This window comes from Corvus hawaiiensis, chromosome 16 (assembly GCF_020740725.1).
Source record: "Corvus hawaiiensis isolate bCorHaw1 chromosome 16, bCorHaw1.pri.cur, whole genome shotgun sequence".
Taxonomy (NCBI): domain Eukaryota; kingdom Metazoa; phylum Chordata; class Aves; order Passeriformes; family Corvidae; genus Corvus; species Corvus hawaiiensis.
The window spans coordinates 14877726-14893593 of NC_063228.1; the positions used below are offsets into that span (position 1 = coordinate 14877726).

Consider the following 15868-nt stretch of genomic DNA (forward strand, 5'->3'; position numbering starts at 1 on the left):
AAGACCCCACACCCAGCCGAGAGACAGCGACAGCAGCTCTGCCTGTTCAGGCCATTGTCCTCCTCTTGCTCCAAGCTGGAAATTCCTGGGTGATGCAGAACTTGCGGAGGAGAGTGTGCCTGAAACTCCCCGCCACCAGAGCCTGGCAGGGCCCCCCAGCCTGCCTGGGACCTCCCAGCCTGGCCAGGAACTCCCCCCACTCTCTCTGGGACCCCCAGCCTGCCCGGGACCTCCAGCCTGGCCAGGAACTCCCCCCCACTCTCTCTGGGACCCCCAGCCTGCCCGGGACCCCCAGCCGGGGGCTGCAGCATCCCAGTGCCCCGGGATGGGGCGGGCGCGGCGGGGCCGGCGGAGCTGCGGGGGCCGGCCCGGGGGAGGAGGGGGGGTCTCGGGCCGGGGCGGGGGCGCAGGCAGGACCTCCCCCTCTCCTCCCCTTCCCCTCCCCTCCCCCGGCCGGTCCCCTCCTCCTTCCCCTCCCGCCGAGGGCAGCCGGCGCCGGCCCGTCCCGTCCCGGGGCTCGGTGGGCTCCGCTGCGCTTCCCCGGCGCTGCCCCCTCCCCATGCGGGGGTCCCGGGTGGGCGGCAGCCCCGGCCCCCCCCGCCTCGCCATGGCCCGGCTCTCTGTCAAGGAGCACCTGGACGGGATCCTCTCCGACTTCGAAGGTGCGGCCGGGGCCGGGGACCCCCCCTCGGGGACCCCCCCACTCGGGGCTGGGTGTCGTGGGAGGAACGGGGGGTGTCCTCCGGGGGGGTAAATGCTGCTGGTTGGGCATCTTGGGGGACGGGGGTGCCCTCCAGGGGCTGAGCATCGTGGGGGGCTGCGCTCCCCCCCGCCCGGAGGCTGATTTTGGGGGCGATGCTGCTGGCTGGGCTTTTTGGGGGGGGGGCTGGGCTGCCCCCCAAGCGGGGAGCATCGGGCACTGGGTTTCGGTCCGGGGCTTTTGCTGCTGCTGGGCTGGGGGCCTTGGGGCGGGCTGAGCATCGTGGGGGGCTGGGATTGAGGGGGGGGATGCTGAGCTGGGCATCCTGGGGGGTCTGGGGGGCTCCCCGAGGTCTCAGCGTCGTAGGAGCTGCGCTCCCCCCCGGCGGCTGGGTACGGGGGGGAGGGGGAGGTGTTAATGTCCCCGGGGGCTGCACATCGTGGGGGGGTGCGCATGGTGGGGACACGGGGTGACCCCTCAGGACCGGGCATCGTGGGGGGCTGCGCTGCCCCCCGGGGGCTGAGTATCGTGGAGGGGGGATTGCTGGGCTGAGCGTCTTTGGGGGGCTGAGCGTGTGGGGAGAGGGGATTTCCCCCGGACTGGGCATGGTGGGGGGCTGCTCTCCCCCTCAGCCCGGGGGGGTGCGGGGGTGCTCTCGGGGGGTGCGGGGATGGGGTGGGCAAGGGGGGCTACCGAGGCTGCGGGGAGCGGGGGAAGGTGTGGGACCCCCCCCCCTTTCCCGTGCTCGCGGTGTTCCTGTGCGCGCTCCCGCGTGTGCGCGCTCCCACCGCGGACCGGGGGCTGCGGGGGGGCCGGGGCCGGGCCGGGGGCGGGCGGCGAAACCCGACCCCGGGGCTGCTGCTGCCCTCGCCGGGGAGGAATGTGTGCACCTACCCCGGGCACCTTAACCCCGCCGCTGCCGGCTGACGCCCCTCAACCCCCGCCAAACCCCCACATCCTCCCGCCATCCCCTCAAACCCCCCGCTGAACCCCTAAACCTCCTGTCACCCCTGCTTTACCTCCCCCCAACCCCCAAGCGCCCTGCCACCCCTCTAAACCTCCTGCCACCCCATTTCAACATCCCCGCCTTCACCTCCTGCCAATTCCCCTTCACCTCCAAACGTCCCCCTTCGCCCTCTGCCACCCGGCAGCCGCCTGCCACCCCCACCTTGCCCCGCATCCCCCCTCACCGCTCCCCCCTGCCCGTCACTCCGGACACCATCTGGGGTCTGGATGAGGCTGGGTCAGGGGCCAGAGGCAGGTTTGGGGTAAAAGAAGGCATTTTGGGCGGTACCAAAGCAGAGACATGGATGTGGGGAGGGGGCCGGCGGCCCCGTGACCCCGTGGCCCCCGGCAGCCCGGCCGGTGGGGCAGGGCTGGACCGGCCACAGAAATACCTGCCCTGGGGAGAGCTGTGATTGGCAGCGCCCACAGCCCGGCCTCTGACCCCTGCCCTGCCCCGGGCACGGGGGCACCTGGGGAGGGGACAGGGAGGGACCTTCACCACCCCGCTGCCCCCGGCTCAGCGGCTGAGGAAGAGGAGGGCGACGGCGGGCTGGTGCCAGCGGGTGGGGTGCGGGACCGGCTGGCACACATCCCGGCCCGGGGGGATGCAGGGGCGCAGCGTGGGCCGCTTCCCGGAGCCCCCCGGGGGGAAGCAGCCGCCCGGCGCTTGGCAGAGGGGGCGCGGAAGGCTCCGGGGGGAACCTGGGCCCCCCGCGCTCTCCCCGCGGCCGCGGAGCCGCTGCCGGCACCACGCGGGGCCCGTCGGGCAGAGCCGGCAGGAGCTCCTGGGGAGCCTCGTGCGGGGCTGGGAGGAAGGAGGGGGCGGCTGCACCGTGGGGGCTTCACGGGGGTCACCCCCATGGGGACACGGTCCCCACATCCTCTGCCAAGCGCCCGGAGGCGGTGCCAGCAGGAGCTTTGCGCCGGAGCCCGGTGCTGCGATACCCCTGGGGAGCCGAGGGGGCCCGGGGGGGGGCTCGTTGGCACCCGAGGCTGTGCCGTGGGCTCGTGGCTGCCGTGAAGCCGCGTGGGAGGCTCAGCAGCAGCCACCAGAACGGGCTGTGACAGTCCCGCCTGCCGTCAGTGGGCTCCAGGGTTAACGCCCGGGAAAGGGCAGGAATCCTTCCCGGCGGCTGCCTGGATGGATGCAGGGGGAGAGGGTCAGGCGGGGATCCGGTTACTCGGCCGGATCCCTTTCAGGGGGAATAAAGCGGGCAGTGTGCTGCGAGGGGAGCCGGCGGCACCGGCCAGATAAACCGGGCAACAATGATAAAACCCGCGGGGACAGCGCCGCGGGGCTGGGGAGGAGCTGGCGCCGGGCTGGGGTCCTCGGTGGGACGGGCTCGTAAGCAGGGGGCACCTCTGGGTGGTGGGGGCACGCACATGGGGCTGGGGAGGGGACGGGTGCCATCGGGTGCCGCTCTCATGGCGCTCTCATGCCACCGTGTCTCTCTCTGTCCCCAGCGCTCAAGAAGTCATTTGAGGCAGAAGATGGGGACGAGGCACCCGGCTCCCCTCTGTCCCCGCTGTCCTCAGGCACCGGCGAGAGCCACCAGCCACTGCAGCCCGGCCACCCGCCCCGCTTGGGCAGCGTCCCCGGCCCCAGCCCGGCTCCCAGCCCCGTGCTGCGGACCCGCCTGGCCACCGGCCTGGCCACCGGCCCAGCCAACGGCACCGCCGGCACCGGCATCGCCCGCGCCGCCTCCTTCCAGGGCCGCCAGGCCTTCGCCACGGGGCCGGGCAGTGACGGGGAGAGCCAGCGCAGCTCATCCTCCAGCCTGGAGAGCCCCGCGCCCACCGGGCCCCCCCAGCCACCGGGCAGCCCCCCGGCCGCCAGCCCCGGCTTGAAGAAGGTCCCGTCCCATGGCAGTGTCTTCCCGGTGGAGCTGGATCATCCCCTCCGCGGGGCCGCCGCCAGCCACGGCTCTCTGCCAGCGCTGGACCTGCACATCGCCGAGGAACCGGGCTTGGGGACGCCGTGGGGCACCCAGAGCTCTGCACCCCAGCCTCGCACTCACCAGCCTTCCTCCTCATCCTCCTCCTCCTCCTCCCTGCCCCCATCCGATGGCACAGAGACAGCCCCGGGGCTGCCCCCGCTCCCCGAGGGTCCGGGGGGGTGGGACACGGCCCCCCGCATGGTGCTCCGGCCGCAGCGGAGGGTCACCCTCAGTGCCAGCCCCATCCCGTCCCGCCGGCCCCCTCCTCAGCCCTGGGGACAGGGGGAGGCAGCCCCGGCCGCCGCCTCCGCGGGGAGGGCCGAGGGGCTGCCACCACTGCCAGCCCCCCAAGCCGCCACCTTCAGGCTGGTGTCGCAGCCGCAGACGGTGCAAGTGAGCTCCCAGCCCGCCTTCCTCGGGGGGCTGGTGCTGGTGCCGGCCCTGGGGATGCCGGGGCTGATGGGACCACGGGGACCCTGCGTGGTGGCAGCGGCTCCCGGCGAGGCCGCGGACGGCAGCGGCGCAGCGGTGACGCCAGAGCACGGTAGGACTCGCTCTTGTCCCCGTCCCCTCTCTCCATCGGGCCCCCCTTGGTGGGCGCAGCGCTGCCAAAACCCCGCATGAGCTGATGCCAGGGAGAGCGTGGAGTGACAGTGACGCTGGGGACAGAAGGAGCCCCGCCAGCTCGCTGCTCCTCCGTGCCGGGGCCCAGGGGCGCGTTGGCTGTGGGGGGGCCGAAGGCGCGGAGCCGAGCGCGGAGCTGGCAGCGCTCCTGGCCCGCCCGTCCCCGGGGTGCCTGGCGAGCTGCCCGCACCGCCCTGGCGCTAATTGTTTTTCGCGGCGCGGGCAGACAGGTCGGGACACATGTGCCCCATCGCGCCGGGCCCCGCGCGTGCCGCCTATCGCCGCGATCTTGTCCCGCGTCCAGCGCTTTCTTCCCCTCTCATCCCTCCTTGCTTGGCACGGGCATGGATCCTGTTCCTCCCTCCCCGTGGGGCGCGGGAGGTGGCGGGGGGCCAAGGTGCGCCAGGGCATGCTCGGCGTGCGCCGAGTGCCGCGGGGAGCGGTGCCCGGCTCCCCGGCACGGCCGTGCCCTCGGCTCCCACCGTGCCGGGGTGGGCACTGCCAAGCCCATGCCCGTCCCCAAGCACGGGGAGGGGGTACCCCGGTGTTCCCCTTCCCAGCGGCTGCTCCAGGAGGGCCGGAGGGCGCCGGGGTGGCCGGGAGACGGCTGCCACTGCCGGTGCTCCCTGGTTGGATGCTTGGGGCTCTTCGCCCGTCTCGCTGGGCTGTCGTGGAGCCGCCGTCGCCGGGCCCTAAGTACTGACGCGGCGAAGGCATCCATACATCTGCTCCAGGCCGCGGTGAATCATCCCCCAGCAATGCTCGTGTCCCTGCTGTCCAGCCAGCCCGGCTGCCCCGCTGCCCGCGGCTCCCCGGGCGAGGGATGAGGCTGGGGACGAGCCGGGGTCATGAGGACACGGGGGAACAGAGCCTGAGGCTGAGCCAGAGTGATGGGGACACTGGGGGACAGTGCTTAAGGCTGAGAGAGGTGATGGGGACACTGGGGGACAGTGCTCAGGGCTCAGACAGGTGATGGGGACAGGGATATGGTGTTCAGGGCTGAGTCAGGGGTGATGGGGACACAAAGGGACAGCAGTTGGGGCTGCGACAGGGTGACAGGGACATGAGGACATGGTACTTGGGGCCAAGCCGGGGTGATGGGGACACGAAGGGAAGGTGCTCAGGGCTGAGACGAGATGACAGGGACACGGTGCTCAGGACCAAGCTGCGGTGATGCAGCTGTGCTCAGGGCTGAGCTGCGGTCAGGGGGACACGGTGCTTGGGGCCAAGCCAGGGTCACAGGGAGACAAGGGACAGTGCTCAGGGCTGTGACAGGGACACGGTGCTCAAGAGCAAGCCGGGGAGATGGGGAGATGGGGAAATGGGGACACGGCGCTCGGGATGGAGCCAGGGGGATGAGGGGATGGTGCTCAGGACAGAGCCGTGTTGGTGGCCGGCAGCCAAGCGCAGCGTGCCCAGGCTGGGGGGACACATGAGCCAGAGGGCAGCGAGTGGCACCGGCTGCCCTGCAGATGGCCCGGGCCTGGCAGGGGGCTGGCAGACACTGCTCGGGCACAGCGGTTTCTCTGCCAGGAAGAGGTGGGAACGTGCTGTTTCCTCTCCCGGGAGGCCACCCCGGCCCCCAGCCTCTGACACCCGTGGGTGGCCCCGGGGCGCCGAGGCACGGTGGGTCCCACACTCCATAGGAGGAAGCTCCAAGTGAGCCGCCGGCCGCCGCATTTCACTTCCACGCCGGGTCGCCCACGCAGGGCCCGGGGCGAGGAGGAGGAGGAGGAGCGGAGGAGGAGCCGTGGGCAGCAGCCGCCCTCTGCCTTGCACCCCAGGAGCCATTTGGCCCCGGTGACCAGCTCTCGGCGGCAGCAGCCCCGGCTCCGGCCGGCTCGCCCAGGTAGGGATGGTGTGCTGGCAGCGGGCAGGGCGGTGTGCGGGCAGGGAGTACTGCCACCGGGGCTGGGTGACTGTCCCCTGTCCCCAGCAGTGCAGCAGGCGCAGGGTTTTGCTCCATGGTTCACTTCTGCTTCTGCTCACCGAGGGTCCCCAGCCACCCCCAGCCCCGTCCCGTGGCTCCCACCCGTGCCACGGCCAGACGGAGGGGCTGGCTCCGAGTCCGGCTGCAGATGGGGATTGTCACCACTGTCCCCTTGGGTCGTGTTCGGCACTGGGAGAGGCACTGGTATTTCTGGGTCAGCCCAGCTGGGCGGGTAGAGCTGTGGTGTGGCCGGGGCGGTGGGTGCATCCCCAAAATTCTCCATCCCTTTGCCAGAGGGGTCAGCTCCCTTGTGCTGGATCCGGAGCCACGCTCTCCCCATCCCATGCCCGGTCGCTCGGTCCAGAGCAGTGGTGAGCAGCTGGACAGGGAGCTCCCATCCCAGCTCGTCCTCTCCCAGCACCCTCCACCCTTGAAGCTTTATTACAGGCTTCCCGGGGAACTGGCCAATTAACCCTGCATCAGTAATTAAATCCATGGAGGAGACCACGGACCCGGGATTACTTGTCCCTGTCTGGAAAATAAGAGCATCCGTGATGAGTCCTGGAACAGGTCTGGCTGCAGGAGCCATTTGCCCCGGAGCTCCGTGGGGATGCCAAAGAGTTTCCGCGTGGCCACCCGGCTGCTGGCCATTGCCACCGGGGCTTTTTGGCAGTGAGGACAGGGACACGGGGGGCTCTGGACCCGTGGGGGAGGCAGCCGTGGGCGCAGCACCCGGTGTCACCCCGGCCATGCCCTCTGGCTGTGGGTGTCTCCTTGGTGCTGACACTGGCACGGCGCAGGGCAGTGGCTGAGCCCCTGCTCGGGGGCTGCACCCTGGGGACCACCCCGGGGAGCTGGGGGGTGGCAAGGAGCAACCCCTGCCTGCTCCCTGCCTGCAGTGTCCAGCCACCCTGCAGTGTCCAGCCACCCTGCCTGCAGTGTCCAGCCACCCTGGATGGCTCCAGCGGCTGCATCACTTGTTTCTGGAGCTGTCCTGGCAACAGCCAAGGATGGCAGGGACTGGGAAGGGGGGCCAGTGTGGGGGTACAGGGGGCCGATGTCCCCCGGGGAACAGGGTTGCAATAGCTTTTGGGGTCCCCTCCCTGATGGGGACCTCCCATCCCACGTCCCTGCCAGCCTGTGGAACGCCCTGTGGGCACGGGCGGTGCTGGGTGGGTGGGTCCCGGCCGGAGTGAGCATCCTGCCCTCCCCCAGCCCCCCCAGCCGGGTGTCACCGCTGTCACCAGGAAATCCGCGGCTGTTTCACCACTTCCGAGGAACATCCCGACCCACGGGGGCGCAGGGGGAGCTGGGACACGCGACACTGCTGTCCCCAGCCCTGCCACCACTCTGGCACCCAGTGGGCACAGGGTGCTGGGTGGCTCCCACGCCGGGATGCCGTTGCCATGGCAATGGGGGGGTGCTCATCTCCATCGCCTCCTGGTACCCCGGGCTGGCTCAGGCTGGCCCCTGCCCACATGCCCCTTGTCCCCCGGCTGCGTGGCACACGGACATGGTCTCAGCAGGTCCCTCACAGCCTGGGCCATCGCAAGCTGCCGCTCCAGCCTCGCCGGTGCCAAGCGCCGGCTGGCACATACGGGGGAGGCTGCGGCGTGGGGGGACGCAAGCGCCGTGGGGCACTGCGGCAGTGGGGCGAGTGGCAGGGCCACCACCCCTTGTCCCACCCCGCCGTGCCGGGGCTGGGCACAGGTGCTGCTGGGGGACGCAGGAGGGGGGGAGCACAGTGAAGGGTGGTCCCCGGTGCCAGGAAGCCCGTGGGTGCCAGTGGGGAATGTACCCACAGCCAAGCACTCCCACTCCCATTCAGTGCCACCGCAGCCACCCACGGGGGTGATGGGGGCCGAAGTGAGGGTGTCCCTGTGCCATGGGAGGGGTCCCCATCCGTGCTGGCCTGGCTGGGAGGCCGAGCAGCGCCATGTGCTGGGTGGGCACAGCCGGGTGGGCACAGCCTTCCCCACCCACCAATCAACCGGCAAACCGGGCGCGGGGGCTTGGCTGTGGTGGGGAGGGGGCTGCGGGGGGCGGGATATTGCCATGCTGGTCATGCGTGGGAGCGGCAGCCCCGGCGGAGCCGGGTTGGTGCCAGCCGGGAGCCGGCGGAGGGAAGGGGCCGGGCCGCGGCGCCGCCGGGGATGGGGGTGCGGATGGCGCCCAGGGCACCCCCCGCCCGTAGCGGGTGCTGAGCGAGGGCACCGCGGCGCCGAGGTAGGAGCTGAACAATGGCCGTGCTGGGATGCAGCAGCAGCAGGAGGAGGAGGAGGAGGAGGAGGAGGAGGAGGAGGAGGAGGAGGAGGAGGAGGAGGAGGAAAGGGATTTGGGGCTGCCGCACAAAGGTGGGGCGGGCACGGGGCTCTGGTGGCCCCCGGGCTGGGACACGCTCCGGGCACGGTCCCCTGGGCAAACCCCTCGTGTCCCTTGGGGCTCGGGGTTGTGCCGGTGATTGCGCTGCACACCCGACACCCCCGGTGCCCCTCGCTCGGCAGTGCCCAGTGCCCGGGTACAATGTGGGTACAGTGTGGGGTGGCACGTCCTGCCCTGGGGCCGGAGCCCCCCGCGTGTGCGGGGGCCGGAGCGGTGCTGCAGGAGGTGGCCTGGCGTGGGTGACCGCGTGGGCTGGGCAAAGGGCGCTGGCCGTGGCCGCGGTGCCCGACGATCGCACAGCAACCGGCGGCACCGTGGGATCCGCTGGCACGACCACCCCAAAGATGCCTCTGGCACCTCCCCGGACCCTTCGGCGTGGCGGGGGGGTGGCGTGCCCGTGTTGCCATGCCGAGCCTCACCGGCTCCCAGGAATGTGCCGGGGCTGCGTGCCCGCCGGCACGGCCGCTGCTGGGGCAACGCTGCCGGCGCAGGGGTGGGCACCGAGGGGTGGGCACCGAGGGGTGGGCACCGAGGGGTCCAGGCTCACCGCCTTTGCCCACCCCGCGGTGCAGGGAGCAGCCTGGAGCCCGAGGAGCGCAGCATGGAGCCGCCGGCCGTGCCGGAGGAGGAGGAGGAGGAGGCGGTGCCCCTCTCCGTGGCGCCCGGCCCCGTGGGTTGCCAGCTCTTTGGATACGTGGGAATCGAAGCTGTGCTCGACCAGATGAAAATCAAAACCATGAAGACGGGCTTTGAGTTCAACATCATGGTTGTGGGTGAGCGCCGGGCGTGGGGGTTGCTCCTGATTGGGGTGGGAATACTGGCTCTGATTCCGCCATGCCTGGGGAAATCATGCTTTTAAGGGATTTTAAGGAAATTTAAGTGATTTTAACTGATTTAAGTAGCAAACAATTGAAAAGGAGCAATATCCCGCACCCCATAACATGGTGATGCTGATGGGTGAGGTCATCCCACCCTCTGGGAGGCTCCCAAATGGATATTGAGGGGCTATCACCTTGGGGAATAAATTTGGGAAATAAACAGGACTAGCCCAATCTCTGGGATGCTCCCAGATGCGTACCAGGAGTTATGGCCTTGGGGAACAAATTTATTCCTGGGATAAAATGGATTATCCCAACCTCTGAGATGCTCCCAAGTGGATACCAAGGGTTTGTTGCCTGGGGGAAGACATTTATTTGGGGATAAACCAGAGTTACCCCAAACTCTGGGTTGCTCCCAAGTGGATATCAAGATGTTACTGCCCTGGGGGACAAACCAGAGCTGCCGGTGTTCCCTCAGGGCAGAGCGGGCTGGGGAAGTCCACGATGGTGAACACCCTCTTCAAGTCCAAGGTGAGCCGCAAATCCTCACAGCCCGGCCAGGAGGAACGTATTCCCAAAACAGTGCAGCTCCAGTCCATCACCCATGGTAAGGTCACCACTATGGGGTCGTGTCCCACCAGCCCCTGGGAGAAGCAGGGGGCTGGGATGGGGGTCTGAAGCCACGTTCACAGCCTCAAAACATCCCCCATGGCTGGTCCCTGCTTCTCCCCAATGCTTCATCCCCCCGACCCACCTCTCTGCCACACAGTCATCGAAGAGAAGGGGGTGAAGATGAAGCTGACAGTGACTGACACACCAGGGTTCGGGGACCAGATCAACAATGAGAACTGGTAGGACAAAAGGGGGTGCAGGAGCCCGGCTCAGTGGGTGGCAGTTTGGGGTAGGGGTTGAGCTCAGGTGCTGTCCCTCATCTCCTCATCCTCAGCTGGGACCCCATCATGAAATACATCAACGAGCAGTACGAGAAGTACCTGCGGGAGGAGATCCTCATCACCCGCAAGAGGAAGATCCCGGACACTCGGGTCCACGGATGCGTCTACTTTGTCCCCCCCACAGGTCACTGGTGAGTCCCCACTCACAGCACCCATAGGTGGTGGGCTCATTATGAGGTGGTTTTGCCACCCTGGCATGATGGTGGTGGTGCGGTCACCCTGGGGTGACTCTGGAGTGGTGGTAGTGGTGTGGTCATCCCGTGATGACAGTGGTGGGGTGGTCACTATGGGGTGGTTATGTCACCCTGGGATGATGATGGTGGGGTCACCCCAGGGTGACAGTGATAGGGTGTCACCCTGGGGTGGTAGTGGGGAAGGTCACCTCAGGGTGATAGTGCTGGGGTCACCTCAGAGTGGTGGGGTTACCCCACAGTGACAGAGGTGGGGACACCCTGGGGTGATGTTGGTCCTTGTCAGGCTGCGCCCGCTGGACCTGGAGTTCATGCGGCGGCTCAGCAAGATCGTCAACGTGGTGCCGGTGATTGCCAAAGCTGACACGCTCACCCTGGAGGAACGGGCAGAGTTCAAGCAGCGGGTGAGGACAGCTCCCAGGGGGGTCCCCGGGGTGCCCCATGTCCCCCCTGGCCCCGGCTCAAGCCCTGTATCCCACAGATCCAGGAGGACCTGAAGACCCACGCCATCAGCGTGTACCCGCAGGAGGACTTCGACCAGGACCCCGAAGACAGGGCACTGAACGACAGAATTCGTGTGAGTGCCGGGATGCTGGGATGGAGGGGGCCGGCCCCTGGGGAGCAGGGTGGGGGACAGGGACCCTGGGGACCCTGGGGGAGCATCACCTGGAGCAAGCAGAGCCTCTGTGCCGGCAGGAGAAGATCCCTTTCGCCGTGGTGGGGGCAGACCAGGAGCACCAGGTGAACGGCAAACGGGTGCTGGGCCGCAAGACCAAGTGGGGCATCATTGAAGGTGAGCAGAGCCCCTCACACCCCCGGCCCTCGGCAGGCACAGGGAGCAGCACCCACGGGTGTCCCTGCCTGGGTGGGTGCCGAGCCACAGCACATGGCACGGAGCTGTGCCGGTGCTCCGGTGGTACCCGGAGCGTGCCAGGATGCACTGCCCGAGCATCCCAGCACCACTGAGCCCTCCTGCCCACCCTGCCCCTCTGCCTTGCTTTGCAGTGGAGAACCCGGCACACTGCGAGTTCCCCCTCCTGCGGGACCTGCTGATCCGGTGAGCGGGGGACAGGGTAGGGAGTGCTGGAACCCCACGGGGTGACAGCAGCGTGAGTGGGACAGTGACATGATGCCCTTCTTCCCCCTGCCACCCCGGGCAGGTCACACCTGCAGGACCTGAAGGACATCACCCACAACGTCCACTACGAGAGTTACCGCGTGCGGCGGCTGAACGAGAGCAACCGGCCGGGGCCGAGCCCCCTCAATGGGCTGCCCGCCAAGGGCGAGGCCAGCAGCCACCTCTGAGCCACCTTGAGCCCCCCAGAGCCACCACTGGACCCCGTGGCAGTGCCCACCCCTGCCCACCATGGCTGTGCCAGGAACCTACCTGGGGTGAGGAGCTCCCCCCAAGAGTGCCCAGCTGCCCTGACATGGGTCCCTCATCCCCAAGCTCTGCCATGGGCACAGACCCCTGGACCCTGTGTGACATTAAAGGTTAATCCAGAGCCTTCAACCTTCACCCTCCTGCTGGACTCCCCACTTTTGATGTGCCACCACCCTCCTGTGCTGCTCTGGCTGCTGGGCCCCCCCCAGGAACCCTGGGGAACTGGAGGTGCTGCCTGTGGGGTGTGACCAGGATGCAGATGCCTTTCCCATGGTCACCTCATCCACCATGCCCGGTGACGGCAGCTGGCACAGCTGGACTTTGAGCCGCTTATCAGGTGGTGGAGGTGCTGGGAGGGGAGCAGAGGTGCCGGAGGGGTGTGGAGATGTCGCTTGCAAGGGTGTGAAGGCGCTACACCCAGCTGTGGCACCCTCCTGTCAGGAGCACCCATCGCTGGGTGCAGCCCCTAAACCCCTCAGGGGCACCCAGTGGGTGCTGCCCCGCTGGCTGCCAAGCCCTGGCACCTGCCAAGGTGTCAGGGTGGCCCCCCTGGTACTCCAGGGGTGCTTGAAAGGCTCCTTTGTGCCTCCTGCCGTGGGCAGGGCTGCGGCTCGCTGCCAGGATGGTGGCACATGGTGGCTTCCTGCCCGCCCCGGCCCCACTGCAGCGCTCGGCGTCACCGCCCTTTGCCCAGCCCCGCGTTAATGATCCACCCGCTCCGTGCCCGCCAGCCCCAGCAGCCACCCGGCGTGGTGGCAGCGGCAGCAGAGCCGAGGGTCCTCAGCACGGGCGGCTCGGGGGGGCTGGCAGCTCCTTGCCCCGCACCCCACCCCTCTTCCCCAGCGCCCAGATAAGAGCGGCTGCGGGCAGCACCCACTGCCCAGCGCGGCGCGGGCACAGAGCGGCCGGACCATGGCCGTGGCCACGGTGAACCTGCGCGCCCTGACCTCCTGGGTGGGCATCACCCGGCTCTTTGCCGTCGTGCTGTCCTGCCTCGCCTTCAGCTTGGTGGCCTCCACCGGGGACTTTGGGGGTCCCTACGGGACGTGGTGCATGTTCACGTGGTGCTTCTGCTTCGTTGTGACGCTGCTGGTGCTGCTGCTGGAGCTGCTGGAGCTCTACCCCCTGCTGCCGCTCTCCTGGGATGACTTCACCTCAGCTTTCTCCATGCTGGCGGCTCTGATGGTCTTCACCTCCTCGGTGATCTTCCCTGCCACCTTCATCATCAGCCCCTGCAGCAGCAACCAGTGTGCCCGGCAGGCCGTGGCCACCACCGCCTCCTGCCTCTGCTTCCTCGCCTACGCCGCCGAGGTGGCGCTGACCCGCGCCAAGCCAGGGGACATCAGCAGCTTCCTCTCCACCGTGCCTGGACTCCTCAAGGTCTTTGAAGCCTACGTGGCTTGCCTGATCTTCTCCTTGCTGGATGAATACAATGGGGAACCTGGCCTGATGTGGTGCGTGGCTGTCTACTCCATCTGCTTCATCATCACCCTCCTCATCATCATCTTCACCATCGGCCGCTGCCTCACCTACATTCCCTGCCCGCTGGAGAAGATGCTGGTGGGGTACAACTTCCTGGCCCTGCTGATGTACCTCACCACCACCATCCTCTGGCCCCTCTACAACTTCAGGGGACGCAGCCGCCCCGACTCCTGCGACAGGAACTGCTCGTGGAACAAGCACCTGGGGGTCACCTTCCTCACCATCTTCAACCTCATCGCCTACTTGGTGGACCTGATCTTCTCCACCAGGATGGTCTTTGTCAGGGCACCTCCCTAAGGGCTCGGGGTGGGGCTCGGGGTGGTGGGACGCGGCTGGGTGCTGGTGTCAGTGCGGGGCTGCTGGCAGAGCTGAGGAAGAGGCCAGATGCCTCGGAAAGCTCCTCGTTCCCGTGCTGGAGCAGAGAGCCAGGGGGTGCTCCTAGGGGTGCGCTCAGCCCGGGGCCCCAGGGGCTGCACTGACAGGGGGGCTGCAGGGGCCACGAGGGGCTCCCGAAACCCCGGAGCTTGAGAGGATTCGGGATTAAATTGGGTCATTTTTCACTTGTTTCTGCCTCCTCTTTCTTCCCTTTCTCAACCTTCTGCAGGATCCTTGCTGGGGGGTGAGAAACTGGGGGCACCATCGGCACTGGGGTGACTTTGGGGGGCACCAGCAGCACTATGGGGGCACCAGGCTCCAGCAAATCCTTTCTCCTCCTTGTTGACTCGGCACTGGAGTGAAGCAGGGCATGACCAGGAAAAGCCCAACCCGGATGCCTTTTCCTTGGCACCTGCACGGGGCCCCGCCAAACAGGTTCAGGAGGAATGCAGCTGTTGGGGGGGCTGAGAGCCCGCCAGGTACTTGTCACCAGCATGGCCGGGTCCTTGTCACCATCACAGTCACCCCAGTGGGAGCCCTGCTGGGTTTGGTCCCAGCCACGTAGGCCAGAATTCCCGTTTGGGGGCTGCTGTGCTGTTCCCTCCCTGGGGGAAAATGGGGATGGGGGGTGGCTGCTGCCCAGAGCCACCAGAGCTGGGGGTGCTGACACACGGCACCGGGGGACAGTGACACCACAGGCTGGTATGTGGGAAGAAGGCAGGGGAAGGTGTGCCTGCGGGCAGAGCTCCTGGCACCGCACTCCCGGATGTGGGATGGGTACCCGTGGGGCACCCTGGCAGGTTTTGGGGCCACTGTCCCCATGCTGCTCCTTAGGCCACTGCTTGTCCTGGCCACAACCTCGGGCCATCCCTGCTGCCTCAGGGCTGCCGGGGCCATGTCAGGGCCCATCACTGCTGCGCTGGGGCTCACAGGGAGACACAAAGAGGGGTCCCCACCACTAGAAGATGGCACAGACTGGCGACCGCAAAAGAGCCCACAGGTGCCCCAGTGCCTGGGCAGGTGGGACTTCCATGGCCAGTGCCAGGACCACTGCAGTGCTGGGTCCCAGCACCGCCAGTGATGGCAACACCACAGGGTGGCCTGGTGGGAGTCCCCTTTGCCCGATCCCTGTCCCCACAGTGGCCATCATGGTGGCACTGATGGGCTACTCCCCTGCACCCCAGGCAGCGGGGCTGGAGGGAATGGCAGAATTTTGGGAGGAAATAACAGGAAAACGGCAGTGGTGAGGCATAGCCCAGTGCAGCACCCGAGCACTGGGTACTGACGGTGCCCAGGGTGATGGAAATGAATGGAGGAAGGAGGACGGGAGGAACGGGGAGTGACAGAGGTGTCACTGGTGATGAGCTGTGCTGGCAATGTATGGCTGTGGATGGCACGTGGGCAGTGCCAGCACGTGGGGTGTGGTGAGGCTGGGGGAACAGGGGCTGGGCTGGCAGTGGGGTGCAGGTGAGTGGCTGGAGGAGGTTTGGGGATTGCCAGGGGGAGTGCAGCCCAGGAGCCCCATCAGGGCATCTCCCACCTGGGGCACACAGCGGGTGCTGGGGGTTGCTGGGAGGACCTGAGACCTGGTGGGTGCGGGAAGCCCTGCTGCCGTGCCGTGCCGTGCCGTGCCGGGGGTGCCCCAGTGCCAGTCTCTGCTGTGCCAGAGGAGCCCTGGCGCTGGAGGGTCTCTCGGTGCCGTGGTGCCGGTGTCACTGTCATTGCGGTGCGATGCCAGTCCAGGTCCGGTGCCGGTGCGGTGCTGGTGCGGTGCCGGTCCAGGTGCGGTGCCGGTGCCGGTGCCGGTGCAGTGCGGTGCCGGTCCAGGTGCGGTGCGGTGCCGGTACCGGTGCGGTGCTGTGCCGGTCCAAGTGCGGTGCGGTGCCGGTGCGGTGCTGGTGCCGGTACGATGTCGTGCCGGTCCAGGCGAGGTGTGGTGCCGGTGCGGTGCCGGTGCGGTGCCGGTGCATTCCTCCCCCTAGGGGTCGGTGTGCCGCGGCGCGGGAGGCGGTGCGGGGGGCGGCTCGCTCCTGCGCACGGCCCGGGACGGCCGGGGCACGGCGGCGGCGGCGGCGGCGGCGGTGGGA

The 15868-nt window shown here is 68.4% G+C and overlaps 2 protein-coding genes across 4 annotated transcripts; both read left to right on the forward strand.

The window, feature by feature from the left end:
- Window positions 1-510: 510 nt before the first annotated feature.
- LOC125334113 (septin-12-like) lies at window positions 511-12059 on the forward strand. 3 transcript variants are annotated; one of them, XM_048320611.1, is made up of 11 exons: window positions 511-662; window positions 3170-4186; window positions 9151-9351; window positions 9875-10003; window positions 10166-10247; window positions 10343-10480; window positions 10827-10944; window positions 11022-11117; window positions 11237-11333; window positions 11546-11597; window positions 11701-12059. In XM_048320611.1, the coding sequence occupies exons 1-11, from the start codon at window positions 560-562 to the stop codon at window positions 11843-11845; spliced, it is 2178 nt and encodes a 725-aa protein (XP_048176568.1). In that variant the 5' UTR covers window positions 511-559; the 3' UTR covers window positions 11846-12059. The 3 variants fall into 3 exon arrangements, with proteins under 3 accessions (XP_048176568.1, XP_048176570.1, XP_048176569.1); XM_048320613.1 differs by lacking the exons at window positions 511-662; window positions 3170-4186 and adding an exon at window positions 5955-6115; XM_048320612.1 differs by lacking the exons at window positions 511-662; window positions 3170-4186 and adding an exon at window positions 8290-8422.
- A 405-nt stretch (window positions 12060-12464) lies between these two features.
- On the forward strand, window positions 12465-13966 carry LOC125334126 (myeloid-associated differentiation marker-like). Its single transcript, XM_048320644.1, has one exon. The coding sequence runs from the start codon at window positions 12837-12839 to the stop codon at window positions 13701-13703; it is 867 nt and encodes a 288-aa protein (XP_048176601.1). The 5' UTR covers window positions 12465-12836; the 3' UTR covers window positions 13704-13966.
- Window positions 13967-15868: the final 1902 nt, after the last annotated feature.

Excerpts from the sequence above, each read along its gene's own strand:
- LOC125334113 (XM_048320611.1), top strand. The coding sequence starts at position 560 with ATGCGGGGGTCCCGGGTGGGCGGCAGCCCCGGCCCCCCCCGCCTCGCC. Across the intron at positions 10,481-10,826 it reads GTCCCCCCCACAGGTCACTG|GCTGCGCCCGCTGGACCTGG; the intron begins GTGAGTCCCCAC and ends GGTCCTTGTCAG. Across the intron at positions 11,598-11,700 it reads CTGCGGGACCTGCTGATCCG|GTCACACCTGCAGGACCTGA; the intron begins GTGAGCGGGGGA and ends CACCCCGGGCAG.
- LOC125334126 (XM_048320644.1), top strand. The coding sequence starts at position 12,837 with ATGGCCGTGGCCACGGTGAACCTGCGCGCCCTGACCTCCTGGGTGGGC.